Source organism: Passer montanus, unplaced genomic scaffold (genome assembly GCF_014805655.1).
Source record: "Passer montanus isolate IOZ18808 unplaced genomic scaffold, ASM1480565v1 scaffold64, whole genome shotgun sequence".
Lineage (NCBI taxonomy): Eukaryota > Metazoa > Chordata > Aves > Passeriformes > Passeridae > Passer > Passer montanus.
In genome coordinates, this window is record NW_024371482.1 from 428,557 (window position 1) to 449,133 (window position 20,577).

At 58.0% G+C, this 20,577-nt stretch overlaps 1 protein-coding gene across 2 annotated transcripts; it reads right to left on the minus strand.

The window, feature by feature from the left end:
• Positions 1 to 1,153: 1,153 nt before the first annotated feature.
• SRC (SRC proto-oncogene, non-receptor tyrosine kinase) lies at positions 1,154 to 12,878 on the minus strand. 2 transcript variants are annotated; one of them, XM_039728186.1, is made up of 12 exons: positions 12,629 to 12,878; positions 12,370 to 12,469; positions 11,905 to 11,922; positions 8,607 to 8,705; positions 7,757 to 7,860; positions 6,428 to 6,577; positions 6,025 to 6,180; positions 5,685 to 5,864; positions 5,528 to 5,604; positions 5,022 to 5,175; positions 4,755 to 4,886; positions 1,154 to 4,408 (listed from the first exon to the last, which is right to left on the minus strand). In XM_039728186.1, the coding sequence occupies exons 1-12, from the start codon at positions 12,867 to 12,869 to the stop codon at positions 4,200 to 4,202; spliced, it is 1,620 nt and encodes a 539-aa protein (XP_039584120.1). In that variant the 5' UTR covers positions 12,870 to 12,878; the 3' UTR covers positions 1,154 to 4,199. The 2 variants fall into 2 exon arrangements, with proteins under 2 accessions (XP_039584120.1, XP_039584121.1); XM_039728187.1 differs by lacking the exon at positions 11,905 to 11,922.
• Positions 12,879 to 20,577: the final 7,699 nt, after the last annotated feature.

A 20,577-nucleotide genomic window follows, 5' to 3' on the forward strand; every position in this document is an offset into this window, starting at 1 on the left:
GCCATTTTAGAGCCCATTGCCAACACAAATTGCACAGCACAGGACCCCTGCCTCCTCACTGGAGCTGCTCAGGGGCAGCCACAGCCCCACCCCAATACCTTTCTAAGATGTTTCAGCTGCCACTGAGGCTGTGGACAAGACGGTGAGAGGAGGAAGCAAACAGTGCCATAGGCAGGGCTTGGAAGTTCTGAATCCAGTCCCCTCATGCCCTGCACACAAACCACCTCAGTTCCCCTGCACCTCCCCAGAGGTCAGGCTGACAGCAGCACCCAGCCCTCCCCCAGCACCCATCTCCTCATCCATTTCACCCCCCATGGCCATCCCATTCTCAGACAGCAACACTAAAGGTGCAGATCTGAGGGCATTGTTCAGAGACCAAGGGACCTGCACACATGAGATAATCCCTCAATCACTTAATTCTTTTAAAGACACACTAAACATAAAGCATTAAACTTTTAAGGTGACAAGACTGAGTCACTTACCAGTCTGTGGAAGAGGGAGCAGCCAGGCTGGGGGCTTGGGGCACTAAAGCCACCCCAGACTGTGGTGATGATGGTAGCGGTGAAGGAGCAGCAGCAGCATCCACTGTGAATTTAGAAAACCCCCTACACCCTGCACTGTGCTGTATGTCAATTACTCATCACCGAGTGAGGGATCCCACTCAGCACCCACTAATTACCTTAACACAGCAGGCTTGTTTCTTAGAGTTGCTGATAAAGCAGATTCTGCCGAAGGGAGGCTGCCCCTGTCCTGTCCCCCCAGCCCAGCCTGGGTGGCTTCACTCAGGGACACTGCCCTGTGCTCTGGCAGCACCAGCACCACCCCTGCCCTGCCCTGTGCTTGCTTTGGGCCACACAGTGCCAGCGTCCCAGGCTGGGGGCACATGGAACACCCCTCAGGCCTGACTGCAATCACTGTGTCACTTGCTTTTCCTCCAGGACTGCTGGAGATGCCAGGCATGGCCCTGGTCTGTGCTGAGCCTCGAGCCTGTCTGGGGAATGGCTCCAGCAGCACAGAAGCCCCACCAGATCCCAGAAGCATCTTCCAAAAAAGTGTCTGAAGCACCAGGAGCTTCACACAGGCTCCAGGCAGCATCAGCTCCTCTAACAGGGATGCTAAGGAGCTAACAAGTCCTGTCATACACAAGCTACACTTCTGTTTTGTGAGGTCTGTTTGTATTTAATTATCAAATAGCAAAGTATTTACATCAACGTTAGAGTTTCAAAGCATCTCCACCCCCCCCACCACCCAAAAAGCTGGACCTTTTCAGGTTTTTTTCCGAAGTCATATTATTATCAAAAAAAAAAAAAAAAAGCTAAATATTTTACTGAGACACTGAAAAAGGCAAGTGAGGAAGTGAGGGGAGCTGGGGAGAGAGACACAGATCCACACATTCTCTGCATAGTCAGTTGGAGATCTTACAAAAGACTGTGTAAAAAATGGTAACAGCAGAGGAGAATGACTTGTAGGGTTTTATGGACCCAGGAAGCCAAAGAGCATCCTTAGGTGGGGGCTCCCCTCTGGAGTTTATTGGCTTAAAAAGTAAATTGGCAGACAGAGTGATGGAGGGAAGCTCTGCATTCCCAGGGCCCCCAGGTCATGCTGGTGACTCCGGTGACGCTGGGTCCCACCACAAGCACTGGAACACAGATGGACACACGGACATGTGGACACACAGCCCCGTGGAGGAGGGCTTCTCTGGGATTGCCTTACTGCCTTCTGCCCTGAAGTGTCCCTAGCACATCTCCTTCACCAGAACTTGCTGAAAGCCTGAGGGAATTCAGCCCTCCCGGGGTGCTCCTTGCACCTGCAGTCTCTGAAGAGCCAGAGGCTGCACTGGCCCTCCTGTCCTGCTGCACCCATGGCCCTGCACGTGCCTGACAACCAAAGGCCAAACCTTAACACGTGTGCTTGCCTTCTCTCTTCCCAGCTTCCAGACCAAATCTGGCTTCCACGTGTTACAGCTGCAAAAGGTTTCTCCCAGGGCTAGGGATTTGTATAATTCAGGCAGAGCTATGGCACAAGCCACCCCTTGGAACAGCTACCATGGGACAGGGTGTCTGTGGCAGCTGCCCATCCCAAAAGGCTGCACACATGGGAAGACCCACTGAGGTTTGGGGAGTCCCTGCCCAAATGCAGAAATGCCAACACAGCAAACCTGCTAGGAAAGGAAGGGGGGGGAAGAAAAGGCTCCAACTCCCAAATAATAATAAAAAAAATTCATTATCCAGCTGCTGCTCTTCAAGCTAGCATGTTCTCTCCATACTGCTGAAGAGCCTGTTCAAACTGATTTTAAAAGTTTTACTATTAAAAAAGGAGCCACCAAACAACCAAGCATGTACTTGGTTCATAAATAAGTGGCTGGGTCAAACCACACCAGGGCACTGTGGGAGTGAGTGAGAGAGTGAGTGAGTGAGAGGCAGTGGCTTGCCTGGGTCCTGCTCTGCTGGGGACCTGGGGCAGGGGTTTTGGCCACCTCCTGCCCATGCTTGGCTCCCACCCAGCTTTTGTAGGACACTGGCTCCATGGCAGGGGCTGGTGAGGGGTGGGTTGGGTCTGCTGCCTGCAAGGAGGCTGTGCCAGAGGCAAACACCATCCCAAAGGAGATGGGGAGGCACAGAAAGCCTGAGGACTGAGAGGAGGACACAGCCACTGGCTCCCCTCTCCAGGTCCTTCCCTCCAGCACCCCTGCCCCACAGCATCCCCCAAGCCCCAACCCTCTGTGCTCCAGGACAGCATCTGAAGACCCCCAGGTCACTCTGAGCAAGGGTCTCTGGGACCCAGGAGGTGAAGGAGTGAAGCTTTGTGAACCACCATGGTGAAGGGTTTCCAGCTGGGTACAGCCACAGGAGAGGGAAAACCGACACATGCAATGAAGTCAAGGTCTGGGACGGTGCAGGGACCACTCAGGGGTTATGTACAAGCAGGTGCTGGGTGGGAGAGGGCAGGGGATGAGCCTCACCTTGCCAACAGCAGGGATCAGCCCAGGATGTGTGTGGGACAAAGCTGGGCAGGAATAGCCACCCACAGCTGAGACACAGCTGAGGCCTTTGGGAGGGGCCAGAGGGGAGATGAGGATGCAAAGGTGGCACAGCACTTCCAGAGGGGGAATGTGGCTGGGGATGCTGCATGGGGACTGCTGCCTGGAAGCTGGGACACAATGGGGAGAGGGAAGGCAGCTAAAAACATACCAGGTGGACAAAATCATCTGTGAAAGTCGAGTACTTCCTCCAAAACATTCCCACAGCCAGAACACGACATGGGCCATGCACCCAAGCACCACAGTGGCACTGGATTTGGTGGCAGGGCCAGCCCAGGGGACTCTGCTGGTGGGAGAGCTGGTGGCAGAGCTGGGGAGGGCGGCTGGGGGGTACTTCCCAAGGGTCTGGCTGGAAGACCTGGAACATGTGGTGAGACAAAGGACTGCAGGGTAAGGGCTCTGCTGGTATCCCCAGTCCTGCTCCCCAGAGAGGAAAGATGTGTCCCTTGGGGGAACAGACATAGCTGGAAGATTTGATTGTGTGCTTGGGTGCTCCGATGGGACAGTGTTGGTCACCAGAGCCTGGAGCTGTCACATTTCAGAGTCCCAGAACCCACCAGCCCTTAAGGTCATGGTGAGGCCAGAGAGACCACCAGAATTCTACTGTCATCCCATGCTGCCACCACCACCCTGGCACATCACCCCATTCAAGCCAGCCTGGAATTGTGACATCCCTGTGGCAAAACATCTCTGCCAGCACCCTCGGGAGAGCTGGAGCCAAGAGGGAGATGGTGGGGAGGGTGAAGGGGCAGGGAAATTTGTGCTGATTTAGAAAGGGGTTGCAGGAGACTGGGACCGTGTGTCTGAGGTGGGGTGATGCTGTCCCTCAAATCCTCCTGGCTCACCCCAGAGCTGTGGGGGGAAAAGTCTCCCAAAACCCAAGTCTCTTGGCAGGAGATGCTCTGCTTGCCCTCCTGAGCTGGCTCTGTTGGTGCCCACAGGCTCCTCTCGCCAGCAGAACAGCGCCGCTTCGTTAAACACGGGCCACAAGTCTTAATGAGCGATGGGGGACCCAGGGGCTCCCCTGGCTGCATCTGGAGACAGTGCCCTGTCCTGCTCCAGGGCTGCTCCACAAACACAGCCCCTGGCTGGGGAGGCCAGCCCTCGGTGCCCCATGGTGAGCACAGCAGTGTCCCTGGTGCCAGGAGGAGCCCCACGTCTATAGGTTCTCTCCAGGCTGGTACTGGGGCTCTGTCGAGGTGAAGTAGTCCTCCAGGAAAGCCTGCAGGTACTCGAAGGTGGGCCTCTCCTCGGGGTCCTTCCGCCAGCACTGGCACATGAGGTCGTGCAGGGACTCGGGGCACTCGGGCGGGCAGGGCATGCGGTACCCCCGCTCCACCTGGTCCAGCACCTCCCGGTTCACCATCCCTGCGAGCGGCCAGAGGAGACACGGCGCTGAGCAGAGCCAGGCCTGCACCCTGCCTGTCCCCGAGGGGACACCAGGGTGCTGTGCCAGGACCTGCCTTAGGGGCAATCCCAGTGACCCAGGGAGAGAGGGACCCCTGGCCTAGCAGCACTTGTCCCTGTCACCTTGCTCAGGAACTAGAGCAGGACAGGGTGCCTGGGATGCTGCATCCTGGCCAATACCTGCTCACCCCGGTGGGGCAGGATCCAACCTGGGAAGAGGCAGCTCAGGGCAAGCACTGAGCATGGACAGCTGGTGCTGGGCACCACAATGGGGACAGGGCCTGTGCCAGCAAGTGCCAGCCCTCACCTGGGTATGGCACTCTGCCCTTGGTGGTCAGCTCGGTCAAGAGGATGCCAAAGGACCAGACGTCTGACTTGATGGTAAACCTGCCGTACAGAGCTGCTTCGGGGGCCGTCCACTTGATGGGGAACTTTGCACCTGGATGGAGAGCAGGGTGAGGGGGATGAGTGCCCCCAGGGCCCCCGTGCAACCAGAGCCACGTGCTGGCTCCAGGCACAACACACCGTGGCAGCAGTGGCCATTGCTCCGGTGCCAGCAGCCCTGGGCACGCACCTTGCCGAGCCGTGTACTCGTTGTCCTCGATGAGTCGTGCCAAGCCAAAATCAGCCACTTTGCACACCAGGTTCTCCCCCACCAGGATGTTGGCTGCCCGCAGGTCCCGGTGGACATAGTTCATCCTCTCCACATAGGCCATGCCCGATGCGATCTGTGGGGACCAGCACGTGAGGCACTGTGGCTGACAGCACGACATGAGGGTCCCCGGGGAACAGGCCTGCAGTGGGACCCAGCTGAGGTGTGGCAAACACCAGCTGCTCAAGAAATGCAACGCAGACTTGGGTTTGCTGGCCAGGGAGAGCTGGCAGCAACAGGAATGGGCAAAATGATGGTCCCAGAGTGCAACCCCGCTCTGGGCTGAGAGCCAACAGTGGCACCCACCCAAGCGAGGCTGCAGAGCACCCCAGTGCCTGACCAGTGACAGCCACCTCAGCCCAGTGAGGGGCTCAGGCAGCCAGCATCCCCACCAGGAATGCGGGAGGCCCAGGGATGTGCAAACCCACCTGAGCAGCCATATCCACGAGCTGGGGCAGCCGCAGGTACTTGCCCATCTCACCCTTCAGGAAGTCCAGGAGGCTCCCTGTGAGGAAGACCACGGTGAGAGCAATCCAGAGGAGCAGGGCCCCTCAGCTGCCCCCTCGGTGTCCCTCCCCTGCTCACCCTTGCTCATGTACTCAGTGACAATGTAAATGGGCTCCTCTGACACCACAGCGTAGAGCTGAACCAGCTTCTCGTGCCGGAGCTTCTTCATGACCTGGGCTTCCTGCAGGAAGGCCTCTGGGGACATGGTGCCAGGCTTCAGTGTCTTGATGGCCACCCGGGTGGTGCCATTCCAGGTCCCTGGGGCACAGGACACACTGCTCAGGACACACGTGTGGGGCAGGGGGCTGTGTCCCTTCCCTGCTCCCTACCCCACCACCAGCTCCAGGCATCTGGAAAGGTGGGGGACAGGATGCAGGTGGCGACAGGGAGGGGACAGCAGGGTGGGAATGGTCCTTACCCATCCACACCTCTCCGAAGCAGCCCTGTCCCAGCTTGACCTCCAGCCGCAGCGATTCCCGGGGGATTTCCCAGGCATCCTTGGCAAGGCCTTGGGTCTGGGGCTTGGACGTGGGGCAGATGTTGGTGAGACGGTGGCACAGGCCATCAGCATGTTCTGGCATGGGAAGGGACAACAGCAGGGTGACACCTGGGTACTTAGCCATGCAACGTCCTTATCCCACAGCTTTCCTGTAAAATGTACATCTCCGCACCCTGGGGACCCACACCCAAACCCTCACCCTCTGCCCTGAACCCCAGCTTTTCACCACAGTCCCACACAGCTGCTTTGGTGCCCCCAGCAAGGGCAGGGACAGCACTGAGGGTGCCAGCCAGACCCCAAGGGGACCCACATGGCTACCCACTGGAGTAGTAGGCCACCAGCTGCTGCAGGCTGTTGAACTGGGTGCGGGAGGTGATGTAGAAGCCGCCGCTGTCCAGCTTGCGGATCTTGTAGTGCTTCACGTTGAGCCCCTTGGCGTTGTCAAAGTCGGACACTGAGAGGCAGTAGGCACCTGTGGGCAGGGCAGAGGGGCTGCAGGGGATGTGCCGTGGGTGGGTGCCCCCCATGGGGTCCCACTGCGAGTGGGAGAAGGACTGGGAGCAGGACTGGGAGCAGGAATCCTCCCCACTGCATGGGGGAGGCAGGACTGGGCATGGAGGCGCTGCCTTCACCCAAAAGCACAGGATGGGGAGCAGCTCCTGGCTGCAACAGGCTCCAGGGAGGAATGGCACACATCCCCCAGCTACAGCCATGCCATCACAACCTCCAGCTGCCCTCTCTTGCACAGCAGCTCTGCCAGCAGCCATCCTATGGGATGTGCTAACAAGGGGAGAGGAGCAGGCAGAGCCAGGCTGGGGGAGCTGCTGACCAACAACTCCTCAGTGCCTCAGGGAGGAGCTAAGGGGCTGGTGGGCACAGTTCCCTCCTGCACAAGTCCCACCATAGGCATCACTTCAGGATCCTGGCTCTGCTCTGCCCACATGAGAACAATGTTGCTGGGGCCACAGATAGCAGAGGGCAAGATTTATGCTGCTGCTTGAAGAAGCTGCTTCCATCAGAATAAAACAAATAGTGATAAGTTCAAGGCATAAAACCAGAAAGGAGTCTTTCTCAAAGGTGCATTTGGAGCCAAACTAAACCAGGTAAGAAACATCCTCAGGCAGTCAAACCTCAAAGATCACAACTCACACATTCAGAAGTGTCAGACTTGAAAGGACTAAAGGTCATCATTCCCTCAGCCTGGCTGCCCAGGAAACACATGCTCAAGATTTTGTGTTCAAAATTTTGTCACTATACAGGGACCAGGAGAAAACAAAAACCCCGTCTACTTGGGGGTATAAAAAACCCAGCCAAATAAACCAACAACAAAAAAATAAAAACCAGGAAAAGAGACCATCCTGCCTGGTGGTCTTGCCAGAGTTGGAGAGACCCCTGGCTTCCACCCTGCCATGAGCTGAACCACCTCTGAGAAGGGCACCCCCTGGGTGGGCAGTGGTGGGAGAGAAGTGGCCACATCCCTCCAGCCCATGGGCTCAGTGGTGTCACAGTGCCTTTGGCACAGGCATGTCACTGGTGGTGTGAGGGCCACGTCAGCACTGGCTCCCTGGGGACCAGCAGCAGACACTGAGGGGACTCAGGGTACCCCCACACCCCCAGAGAGGGTCTCCTCCAGGCCCCCAGCCCTGCTCACCTTTCGTGGTCTCGCTCTCCCGGACCAGGAAGGTCCCTCGGGGGTTTTCGGGGTTCAGCAGCAGCCGCTCGGACTCCCGGCGAGTGATCTTCCCAAAATACCACCTGCAGGACAAAGGCACTGCCTCAGCCCCTGGCACCACCCCCTCCACCGCCTGCCCAAGCAGGGGGCTCGGCCCTGGCCCACCCACTGCAGCTTTGGGAGACAGGGGCTGTGTCTGGGCTCAGGCACCTTGAGTGTGCCACATCCCATACAGCCTGGGCTGGGCATCGCCTCCCTGCCACAGGGGAACCTTCCTGCCACACCTTCAACTAGACCAGGTTACTCAAACCCATCCAAACTGGCCCTGGACACTGACAGGGACACTGACAGGCAGCCACACTGGGCAACCTGTGCCAGTGTCTCACCATCCACCAGGTAAAGAATTTTTTCCTAACATCTAATCTAAATATCTCCTGTTTTAGTTTAAAAACATTCCCCCTTGTCCTTTCACAGGCCTCTCTGCCCATGTAAAACACCTCTCTATTTTTTTAGAATCCCCTTTAAGTTCTGGAAGGCTGCAATGAGATCTCCCTGGAGCCTTTTCTGCAGGCTCCCCATAAAAACCAGAGCAAAAGCACCCACAGCCCTGCTGTGCCACCACACACCCTCCACCACGCAAGCACGCTGCAGCACTGCACTCATGGCCTTAAAGAAAGGCTGGTTTGCACATTCAGAGGGGAAAACTAACAAAGAGGAAAAACCCAGAGGGTTTGGAGGCTTCTCCCAGGAGCAGGGCAGGGGTGGAGGGGGAGTGCTCGGGTGTGTTTGCTATCACTTGTCTATAAACTGTCTAAAAGATGGCAATTACTCTTCAGCCTGGATGGAGTCTGAGGGCGCGACATAGTTACTGGGGATGTAGCCCGTCTGTCCTGTAGTGAGGGAATGAGCCAGCCACCAGTCACCTTCCCTGCAAGAGAACCAAAACACACTCAGTGTGAAGCCAGGAGCCCCCCAGCCAGCCCCTCACCCGCCCACAGGCACCGGGGCAGGATGAGCCAGCACAGAGCCCCACTGGGAAAAGGTGCAGCCCCGCAGCCCCCAGCCCCACAGCCAGACCCCAGCCTGAGAGCTCCTGCTGCCAGCCCCTGCCCTGCCTCTGTCTGGTGAGCTCTGGCTCCTGGGGCCACCCATCCAACAGGGAATGCTTGAAACCCGAATCAGGCAGGGCAGCCAGCAAGCCAAAACACCTTTGGAGCCTCCTGAATGGGAAGGATTTCTGGCTGGAGGCTGGGAGGCACTGGGGTCCTGGCAGCAGGGAGCAGCAGGCAAGGGGAGGGACAGGAAAAGAGGAGCAGCGACAGAATGATGGCAGCGATTGGAAAAGGAACCAGGAGAACCCGAGGGAGTTAGTTAAACACAGGCTGCAGGTTCGGGCAGGGGCTGAGCCCTGAGTCTGTGGTGTCCTGCTGGGTGCAGTGGGATCTGTGCATGGATCATGTCCCAGCCACAGCCCTGCACGGCTGAGCCTCCTGCTGCCCCAGCGAGGGCTGTGCCTGCACAGCCACGAGTGAGGCTGCTTGTCCCTAAAACCCGGCTGAGCCAGCAGCCAGCCCTGCTGCCCCGGGCACAGGCTCGTCCCCAGGAGCCGGAGGATGCTCTGCCCTCCTTCCTGCCGGCTCCTGCTCCGGACGGGGCTGGAAAGGACAACAAATAGAGAACAAGAGGACGGCAGGAGGTGGCTTCCCCTTCCTGTGGACAGCAGGGCTTTTCCTCCCACCACCTGCATCTTCTTGCCCATCAAAGACAGCCACTGAATTCATCCTGACCACAAGGGAGACGAGGCTACGGGAAAAGTGCAGCTTCGTGGGAACAGCCCCGTAAGGATACAGGAACTTGGCAGGACAACCTCCACAAACAAGCTACAGAAAAACACCAATAACCTCAGCCACCACTACAAGGAACACCAGACCACATGCAGCCCCATCCCTGACCCTGCAGACGTGTGAACCTCTGTCCTTGCTCCAGACTCACCAGCTGCTTGTGACCCGTGCTTTTCCCAGCTAAACCAGTGATGCTTTTGGGATAACCCAGACACAGCCCCCAGCTCCCCGTGATGGTGTCACTTGGTGGGGACCTTCCAGGCATCTCTTCCTACTCACAGAGCTGGGCTCTGCCCCTGGAACAGCCTCACAGCAGCCCTGGATGACATTTTAGCTTCTTCCAGCCCCAGCACACCTCGTGGCAGGCAGCTTGTGCTCCTCAGCCAGGGCTGCTGCCCCAGTCACCTTTACTGAGGTGGCTCTGGAGGGGACAGGAGGCTGCTTGGGCTCCTTTCCCACAGCACCATAGCAAACATCTGCTTGAAAAATGCCCAGCTTTTGACTTGTGGCTTTATTCCAGCTTGGGCTGCAAGCTGGGAATTCAGTAAAACAAACTATTCCAAAAATGTCTCAGTGGGGAAAAAAATAATAATAATCATCATCATCAAAACAAAGCATCTCAACAATTCCCTGCACAATCTTACCCAAAATATCCCACCACATCCCAGCTGGCTGCCTGCTGGCTGGGAGGAGACTTCTTCCCACTGGAAATGGTACCACAAGAGCCTTTCTGCACTGGCTGGGTTGGTAGGATGGCCCAGAGCAGGGAGGTGAGCCATGTGGAGGCTTCTCATCCCACCCTGAGCAACCCCAGCCCCGTCAGAGCAGCCAAAACCTGCAAAGCCACCCTGGCCATGGGCTCCCCTGTGCCCAGCACCTGCCAGTCCTTCCTGGACTGAACCCAAGTCCCCTCCCTGCAGCTCCAGGGACTGTCCTTCCAGGGAGACCAGAGGAAGGGGACACCACACATCTGTCTGCTGCTGTCCCCAAAGTGCAGCAGCCTGAGCTGTTCCCAGACTGTGTGAGTGTCTCTGGGAGTCACTGAGAAGAGTGATTCACCCCTGAGCACTGCACAAACTCCCAACTTCCTCCACCACCTCTGTCCCTGTGGACATCTCACCCACACAGGCACTGGGAATGCTGGCAGCTACATCCTGCACCCTCCACCAAAGGACTGTGTCACCTAAAAAAGCCCTTTGCTCCCCAGGATGCTGCAGAGCCCAGCACAGGCTGAGCCTTCACTCTGACTGAGCCTTTGACAAATAGCAGTAGAGGGAAAAAAAAAGTGTGAAACCCCCAGAACTGATAAAAGGTGAAAAGATAAACCCCTCATATGTGGGCCTGATGTGCACCCCCACAGGCAGAGCTCACTTTGCAACAGCCAGGAAGCAGAACTCAAGCATGGGGCTCACACACTGCTGAGACTTAAATTAAGAAGCACCAAAACTCCCAAATTCAGGCTTTTCCTGCAACGTTGAAACGCTGCACATCCCAGACTTCACAGATGAAACAAATCACCATTAATAAACAGCACTGGAACAATGAGAAAAGGATCAGATTGAAAACTGTTTGTGTCACACTGCCCAAGCACTGCAGGAGAAATCTCACTCCTGGGATGTTCCCTTGTCTTTCCACCCTTTGTCTTTGCTGCTTTGGGTGCCCAGGTTGGAAGCAGCAGTGCAGGGGGAGCAGGAGCTGCAGACCCTCAGGACCCTGGGGCAGCTCCTTAGCTGGGGACACTGGGGACATTGGCTCTGCCAGCCAGGCTCTGGACTGTGTGTGCCTCCTGTCAGGACAGACCACACATGGGGTTAGTACAGGATCACTTTTGGGAGCATCTTCCAGCTGGTCATGCTGCCCTGCACACGATGGATGGGGAGCAAACCAGGGGGTCAGACCCCTGAGGAAATACTTGAATCACCAGAGACACTCATGAAATATAAAAGTAAAATTAAAAAATGCAAAAGAAAAATGCAAAGGGCAGGGGGGAGTGAAGAGCCAGCTGGAAAGAGAGTGCAGAGGGGAGCCACACATGGACAAGGAAAGGGGATGGGTTCAGAGCTCCCAGGTGCAGACACAGCCCTGGATGGAACATTTCCCCAGCATGGGAAGGGACTCCCTGCTCTGCTCTGGTCACTCAGAGAGGACAAATACAATCAACCACAAAACCATCTGGAAACCATCTCCTCCCAGCCCTGCTCCATCCAATCTGCCCTCAAGTGGGCAGCAGACAGGCTTTGATCATTTAGGTCATTTATAGTAACAGTAAGAATGTGCAATACACACCTGACATCCACTTTTCTCCTAAACGACAGCATGGAGGGAGAGAAAGAAGAGTCAAGAGAGAAGCTGAGACCAGAGACAGTGTACAAGCACAGAGAAAGGCACCCATGGAGCTGAGGGATGTGGCCAGCCTAACAAGAGGGAGCTGAGCATGGATGGGGACGGGACTGGTGGGGACGTGGCTCTGTGCTGGAGGGCACAGAATGGCCAGCAAAGAGGGGACATGGCTTGGTGACAAGGCTGTGAGGCCACAGCGACCAGCAGCAGGGTCAGGAGGATGAGGAAGCAGGCAAATGACTGCTCTCAGTGTCAGTGTCCCTGGACAAGTCACTGTGTCCGTGTGCATTTTGGCACATCCCTCTGAGCGCCCACCCCTGGGACAGCTGGTCCTGCAGGCTGGGCTGGGGGCTCCACAGGAGGGGCAGAGGTGACAGCTCAGCCCGTGGGCTTGGCTGCAGGGACACTCACGTGTTGTTGACGATCTGCAGGCGCTCTCCCTTCTTGAAGGACAAGTCTGTCTCCGTGCGCGACTCGTAGTCGTAGAGGGCTACGAAGGTGGTGACTCCCCCTGTGACAAAGAGCACTCAGGAGGGGCACGGCCACAGGGACATTCCCCTCCCACTGGCTGATTCTCCCCCAAGCCCAGAGTCCCTCAAAAACCCAAAACCCAAGAAGCTGGACACAAACCCAGCCCGACCCCACCCCGGCGAGCCCCAGCCCCACGCACCAGCCAGCGCCCCGGCACGCTGCGGCGAGGTGACGGTGTCAGAGGTGTTGAAGCCCCCAAAGAGCTTGGATTCAGCAGCCATGGTCCCGAAGGAGCGGCTGGGGGTGCGGTGGGCGTCGGGAGCAGCTGCCTTGCTGGGTGTCTGCGAGGCTGGGAAACCCCCATGGTGGGTGTTCTCCGTGGGCTCCAGGCTGCGCCGGCGCTGGCTGGGGTCTTTGGGCTTGCTCTTGCTGCTCCCCATGGTTCCGGGCTGGAGGACACACAGAGGCCTTCTATCATTATTATTATTATTTATTTTTTTTAATTTTTATTGTTGTAGTTATTATCATTAATAAGAAGTTGTTGCCCAGGGCTGGAGTGACAGATGCCTGCCCACCAGGAAATGAAACAACCTCTGGAGTCTGTTCAAGCAGCAGCTGCTGGGCAGTCTGGCCATCCTGCCCTTGCCCTGGGATACCACTGCCCCTCATTAGCATGGAGACACCTCCTGTGTGGCCAGAGCAGCCAGTGAAACTGCCAGGATGTGCTTTGGGAGCAGAGGGAAGCACGCTGAGCCGTGGGAGTGCACAGCAAAGATGCTGAGCGTGGAACCTGGGCTGTGCTGAGACTGTGGCAGCTCTGGGGCCAGGCTGTGGGACACAGCTCAGTCCCCACGTGTTTCCTCCTACACATGAGTTTCTACCAGGATGGGGATTAAAGTACTGAAGATGGACCTTTGAAGTCCAAAGCATGCAGCCAACAGGATAAAAGTTTAAATCAGGAGCAGTTTCAGACAGTTTGCAGCTAAGGACCAAGGGATCTCGCCTTTATAGATAGTCAAATAGTTTATATATAACCTTCCTTTCCACTCAAGACCACACTCTATAAATACCTTCAAGGTAATGACATAAATGAAGGCAGGGAATTATTTGCAGTCTCTAAAGATGGCAGGATACCCAGCAGTGTCCTGAAGCTATGGAAGGAAATATTTAGGCTAGATCATGCATGGCAGGGGGGAAAAGGGAGGTGGAGACAAGCAGGGAGGAGAGAATCTTTTCTCTGATAAGAAAACAAGCAGGGAAGCAGCAGAGGAGGCAGCTGCTGCCCACAGGGTGCAGACCTGGACACAGCCATCCGTGAGGCTTTGTGGGGGCTCAGCCTCACCCAGCAGAGGGCTTTTCTAGCCCAGCTTTGGAGAGAAGCTCAGGCTGAGCCCCCCAGTGCTGTGGGCAGCCCCAGCAGCCTGCACAGCCCCAGTGGCACTGGGGCAAAGCCTTGGCTCTTGCTGTGGGAAAGCTTAGGGGTGCCAGGCACAAGCTGCTCCCTGTTCCCCTCAGCTCCCCTCCCACAGCAAGGCCTCTGACTGACTATCAGGGCTTATTTCCCAAAAGACACAGTTTCCATCTCCTGCTTTCCAGCTCCCACACTGCACAGAGGACTAGCAGTGTCCTTGTGTGACCCATGCCGGCAGGCTCAGATCCTGCCATGGTTTGGGAAATGTAATAAACTGATTTTTTTTGTGCTGGGTATGACTCCACAGCCACTCCAGTGGGCAGCAGAGCCGTCCTTCCTCCTGTGCATGCAGGTGATGAGGAGGGCCCATGCCTCTACCTGCCACAGGACTCAGTTCACCCATATCTGTGCCAGGCTTTGGGGGTCTCAGAGCAAATAAGGGTCACATAAAAGCTTTGGACTTGCAAATGGTCACTGCTGGCAATCCAGAGCCAGATCCTGCAGCCAAGGGGAAGGAATCTGTCCATAAATAAATGCACTTTAAAAGCTTGATGCAGTAGGGGAGAGCAAGACCTGAGGAGTGATGACAAGGAGCCCCCACCTCCCTGTCCCCAGCCAGCCCCTTGCTCACCTCTGCCCGGGGCTCCCAGGATGCCAGTGGCAGTGCAGGGAGAAAAGTGGGAGCATGGCAGGGCTGTGACCGTGTGGCTTGTGACTCCCCACGGGACAGTGAGCAAGAGTACAGCTGCTCAGAGTTTCCCCTGGAAGCAGCACTTCCCCAGGCAGGAAAACACCCCAGCCAGGGAGGTGGGTTTAGCTGCACTCTGGGGACACAAGTGTCCCCCAAGCACATTTTCTGAGCCTGGGTCAGGAAATTATTTCTCAGTGTGCTGAGGAAATCAAGGTATAAAACAGTCAATGTGCCCAGAGATTAGACAGAAGCAGAGAAAGGACAGGGGATCCCCCAGGCACTTCCCCAAAACAGGGGAGTCCTCACCCTGACACCTGCGAGCCTGTGGGCACAGGATGTGCAACTTCCAGGCGTGTCCTGGCCAGCAACACCATGAACTGTGAGTTCATCCCTCCTCATGCAGCAGTTTGGGCAGGCAGAGCTCCCACCCTGCTCTGGGGGTCTGACCCTCCCAGGCAAGGGCTCTGCTGGATCTGCTGTCACTGGGACACGATGCTCTGGCAGGGCTTTGCTGCAAGAGCCAAGCATGGAGGAGGAAGAGGAGGAGGAGGCACGAGCCCACAGCTCTCTGGGGAAGGGGCTGCAGAGCCCCACTCCTCTGTTGCTCTGCATCTGAATACCTACACACGACTTCAATCTGGCCATACAGAGCACAGGCTGGCAACCCCAAACCGTGCCCAGGGGCACTGGCAGCCTCGCACCATCCCCACTCTGAGTCCCAGGTAACTCAGCCTACATGGCCATGTGGCTTTAGCCCTGTGGCCCTGCACCTGTCCCCAGGGAGGAGAGGGGCCTGAGGAAACCCTTGCAGCTCCCACACCGCCTTGGCAGCCGGAAAGGAAAGGGTGCAGATTCCCCTGGGAGGACGCAGGGTTGTGTAAGAGCCTGGCAAAGAGTGATTAATGACAGCAGGAATGTGCTGTGCACTCAGGTCCTCGGGAGGCACAGGGAGAGACCCCCCTGCCTCGGGCACAGCTGCCAATGAACCCTCCCCAGCTGGAGTCAAAGGGCAGAGGGGGAAGTGTGGCGGCTCCCAGCACACCCCAGCAGCCTCACTGGGAGCTGTGGGACAGCCGCCAGACTGCAAAAAACACCCATTGCCAGGAGCTATGCTGTGTGTATGTCTAATGAGTTTATGCCTAATAAATACAGCATTTCCACACGCAGCAGGCTGCAGGGATGCTCAGCACCACCCGCACCCAGCCAGGGCAGGCTGGCTGATGCCCGGTGGGATTCTGCCCTGCTGCCGTGCTTTTCACAGCTGACAGTGCTGGGATGGGGGCTCAGCATCGCTCCCCATCCGGGCCAGGGCCTTGCCTTCCATCGGGACTGCCCCTCTCCCCCCGGCAGGGCTTGTGCCGCGGGCTGGAGCGCGGCCAGCGCTCCCTGCGCTCGCCAGGCAGCTTTCCTGCGGCGGGGATTAGCAGCCCGGGCACGTCGCAGCCTGCAGGAACCCCTGCCTTCCGCTCGGGGGGCACTGCCAGCGGCACAGCACAACCACCGCGGGCACGGCAGGAGCGGCGGGGCCCCGGCCGTGCCCTCGGCGCCAAGCCCGGGATGCTCCGGGGCCCCGAGCCCCCCGAAGGCAAAGCAGCGCGGTCCCCGCTGCCCGGGCCGCCGGCGATGTCCTAGCGCTGCTTTCGGCTACAGCCCTGCAGCGGGCTGGGGAGCTGAGCTCAGCTCCCGCCGCAGCCTCGGGGACAGGGAGCGGCAGCACCGCGGCAGCCCCCGGCCCCCGACACCCCCTGCCCCCGCCACGGCCCAGGGCTGCCTGCATCCTCCTGCTCCTCGGCATCCCTCCGGCTCACACCGCTCCTCTGATCCTGCCGGGGATGGGGGAGCAGGCGGCTGGAGCCGCCCCAAGCCATGCCCCAGAGGGAAGGGGAGCAGAGGCACCCCCAGCCCAGCAAGGGATTGTTCAGGGGAAAAGCAAAGCCGGTTCCCCCAGCCACACCGGCATTTCCAGCCCTGCTGCTCCATCTCCGGACAGCCGCGGCCTGCGGCACGGCACGGCACGGCACGGCACGGCACGGCACGGCACGGCACGGTCGGCCACCAAGCAGAGACCTCGTCCCCCGGGATGAGTCACCTGCTCCAAGAGCCGAGAAAAATGCACAAACCGAGCACAAGGTATGGGAGCAACCTGTGCTGCTTAAGCCCTGACTCATCCAGAAAAGCGTATTTTAGCTAAATTTTTCAAAAAGGACGGTTTTCTGTCACAAGTGTGCGTGATGGGGGGACCCTAGTCAGCAGCAGCAGCTCAGAAAGCAGGACAGGGAATGTCCCCGCAGAGCCAGGGCAGCCCCTCACCTGGCTTTGCCACCCTTTCCTAGCCTCAGCTCCTGCAGGAACTGCTCCTTCTTCTACAAAGGAAATTCTCCCTCCAACCAGCCCTGCTTCAGCCCGAGGGGCTCCTGCTCCTGCACAGACGGGATCCAGACCCCACTTCAAGGCCGCAGGCAGGATCCCACCAGGCTCCTGTCCCAGCTGGAGCCCAGGTTTCACCCCTCGTCCAAGGACACCATCCCGGGTTTCACACCTCATATAAGGGGAATATCCCAGTGTCTGCATGCAGGGGCCGTGCCCCACCGCAGGTTTGTTTTCATGGCCTCCCCTTCCCCCTACTAATAAGTTTTGTCACTATTTTTAGTGCATTTGATTAGGATAATGAGTGGGAGCTGACTGACAGCTCTTTAAGACGTTGAATGGTTTGTAATTTGTACTTGACAAATACTGGCTGGCAATGATTGCACAGCGGGATGCAGGGGGAAGCCGCAGCCCCAACTCCGGGCTGCAGCACATACAAATAAAGCTGTGCCACGTACACACGTGGTGCCCGTGTCCCTGCTACCCAGGCATGCTGTGACATGGGCCACAACAATGATTAGACCGAAAAGAGCCAAAAAAGCCACGAGAAAAATCCAAACATGCCTCAGCCTGGGGTCAGCATGTGCCAGGTGCCAGGTCTGCTGATGGGGAAGGGTGGATGGATGCACTAGCAACCTCATGCTGACAGATTTGGCTGTTTGGTGGCTGAAGGTGGCTGCTGTGGCAGCAGCCTGGCACTTCCTGGCACATCTGGCACAGCCTGGCACTGCCCTGCTGCTCGCTTGGCAGCGGGGCTGCCATCCTCAGCAGCACGGCCACAGCCAGGCTCAGACCACGCCAGCACTGCCATCCCCACCCATCTCCTGTGCTGCTGGCTCTGCACTTGGGGTCTGCCCGGCCTCCACTCCTCCCCAGACAGAGCGGGGATGCCAGGCTGAGCTCAGCCACCCAACGTGCCCGGGGCAGAGGCCCAGCCAGGAGAGGCCAGCCCAGTCCTACCTCTCCAAAGGCAATTACCAATGAAGCACACTCGGCTGCACACCTCAGCTCGGATCACATCACGGTGCTGGAAACGCCACCTGGGCCGCCCAACACCCAGCTCCAGGCTGCCTCCCCCCAGAAATTCACTGGCAGGTTGGGTGGCAGGGAAAGGCTCCATGCTGTGCCCTACCTCCCCGAGGAGAGATGCTGTGGCAGCGAGGGGCGGCGGCAGCCCCGGGCGAGTCCCGCTCTCCGCGCCTGGATCGCTCAAGGATGCAATGGCCGTGGCGCGGGCAGGCTGACAGCCGGGGAAAGCGATCTTATCCTCGTGCCTTCGCGAGGACACCAACAAAAGACACTGACTGGGAGCAGACAAAACACAGCAGAGGCAGAAACCTTGGGAAATGCCGCGACAAGCTGGGGCCCAACACCAGGCACGGAGCTTTGGGGAGGGAAGCATCCCTGGCAATGAAGGCACCGTCCTTGGAGCCGCTCCAGAGCCGGGGCCGAGCAGCGCTCCGGGGGAGCAGGGCTGGGAGCAGCAGCACCCAGCCGCTGATGGAGGAGACGAGCTGAGCCGCGTCCTCGGCTCGCAGAGCCCGCTGAGATCCATCACGGCAACTGTCTCACAGCAGACTGAAAAATGAAGCGTGCGGGACGGCGGGCGAGACAAAGCAGCCTGGCGGCACCAGCCCATGGCAGCGGGGACAGGGAGAGGCACAGAGCAGCCAAACACAGCCAGCCCCTCCATCCCCCTGGAGCACAGCCAGCCCCCTCCCAGCACGGCCAGCCGGGGCAGATCCCTGCAGGATCACTGCAAGGGGGGCATTAAAGCAGAGCTCCCAGGCTGGAGGCAGCCAAAGGGCACTTTGTGTCCCCCTGCCTGGGTGGCACGAAGTGGCAGCAGTGCTGCCCCTGCCAGCGTGGCCCCCACAGAGCAGGGTCAGTGCTGTGGGTGCAGTCCCAGCTTGGTCAGTGCTGCCATTGCCATGGCATCGAGGTGGTCTTTTTATCATCGAGGTGTCTTTTAATCATCGAGGTGTCTTTTAATCATCCTAATGTGGCATCCTGTCACCTTCCCGCTTTGCTGTCTGCTCCCTCCCCACATGTGAGTAGGATGCACAGCCCCGGATATGCTCACAGGACAGTTTCCCCCTCTGTCCCCAGGGATGCTCCTGGTTTCGCCCTTTCCCACGGCAAGCATCCCAGCTGGGGGCCAGCGAGCAGCAGCACAGCCCCGGTGCTTTGGGGACAGCCCGGCTCAGCCCAGCATCCCCTGTGCCACCCGAACACTCAGTCTCTGTGTCCAGCCAGGGACAATCCCTGTCCCCTGTCCGTGCCATCAGGCTGTGCTCAGTACAGCACAGGGAACACAGGCTCGTCTCTGCCAGGCTGGGACCAGCCCCACTGCAAGGAGTCCCAGGAGCTGTGAAAAGGGGGAGCTGCTGCCCCAGCCCCACAGGTGGGGTGTGATGCTGCAGACCCTGTCCCTGCCTGGCTGAAGCAGTGAGGACACGTCTGCCTTGTGCCTGCAGCCCTTCTCCTCCACAAGGACACTCATTTCTCACCTGCACTGATTCCTAAAACAGGAGGAACAATGCAGGGATGCTCGTTTCATCTCTCAGCTCCAGCCAGGAGCAGCCACAGGCAGGCGTCCCCAGTCCTGATCTCTGCTTCACCCAGTAACAGCATGATGCAGGCATCTGAGCCAAGGCAGTCCAGCCTTCCCCTGGCTCCCCAGCTGATGGAGAGCTCTTCCAGATGAAAGAATGGCTGGAGTAGGGAGGGCAGTGCAGCTGCTGTGCAGGGGCCCAGCTACACACTCCCCACAGATATAACTCCCAACTCCTCCTCTCTGGCCCTGTCAACTCCCATTAAAATTAAGACCATCTTAATTAAAGCTCCACATCCCAAGACAGCAGAGGCCAGTGTGTCACAAAAGGGGAAAGGATAATTAGATCAACCATCCAAATTCACTCCCCCTAAGCACGGGGGAGAGCACGGTCAGGAGCAATGCAAAATGCCTCTGAAAAGACATGTCAAAACAGGGAGTCTGAAAGACCAAAACAAACCCTGAGAAGCACACAAGTACATTCTGGATGTTCCTGTGGCCAAGAAACTGGGAAACTCCAAGCAAGCACACTGGGAGCACGTAGGGAGCTTGAGCTCTCCCAGCCATCACAGGGTCAGCCCCTCCACAGGCAGATCTTGGCTTGCTGGGGCGATGGGCAGTGGCTCTGCCAACATCAGGGGCACAGAGAGCTGCAGGCTGTGCCCCCTACCCCCACAGCACCCCAAAACCAGCAAAACAGGAGCATCCCTACACCGGGCACCCCCAAGCACCACCCTGCATGAGGCTGGCAGAGAAAGCCACAAGCCTTATCTCCCTGAAACAAAGCCAGCAGCTGGATGCAGGAAGCAGAATGTGCTGCAAGTCGAGCTTGCTGCTGCTGAGCTGAGCACCCAGTTTTAAGCCTTTTCTCCACTGAGAGGTGTGAGAAGGGAAGGTGGCCATTGCCACACCTTGTCACATCCTTGTCACTGCACTGCAGCAGGCCTGGGGACCGGCAGGGACCATCTTTGGATCTGTGTGGGTGCATCCTTTCTGTAAGGGCATCCAACAATTACAGAAGGGAAACCAAAGCTTTCTCACCCTGAGGGTGGTCCAGCAGGGACTGGAGGGGTGGTGGGATCCCCAGCAGGAGCTGCTCGGAGCTGGCTGGGTGCTGTGCAGCCT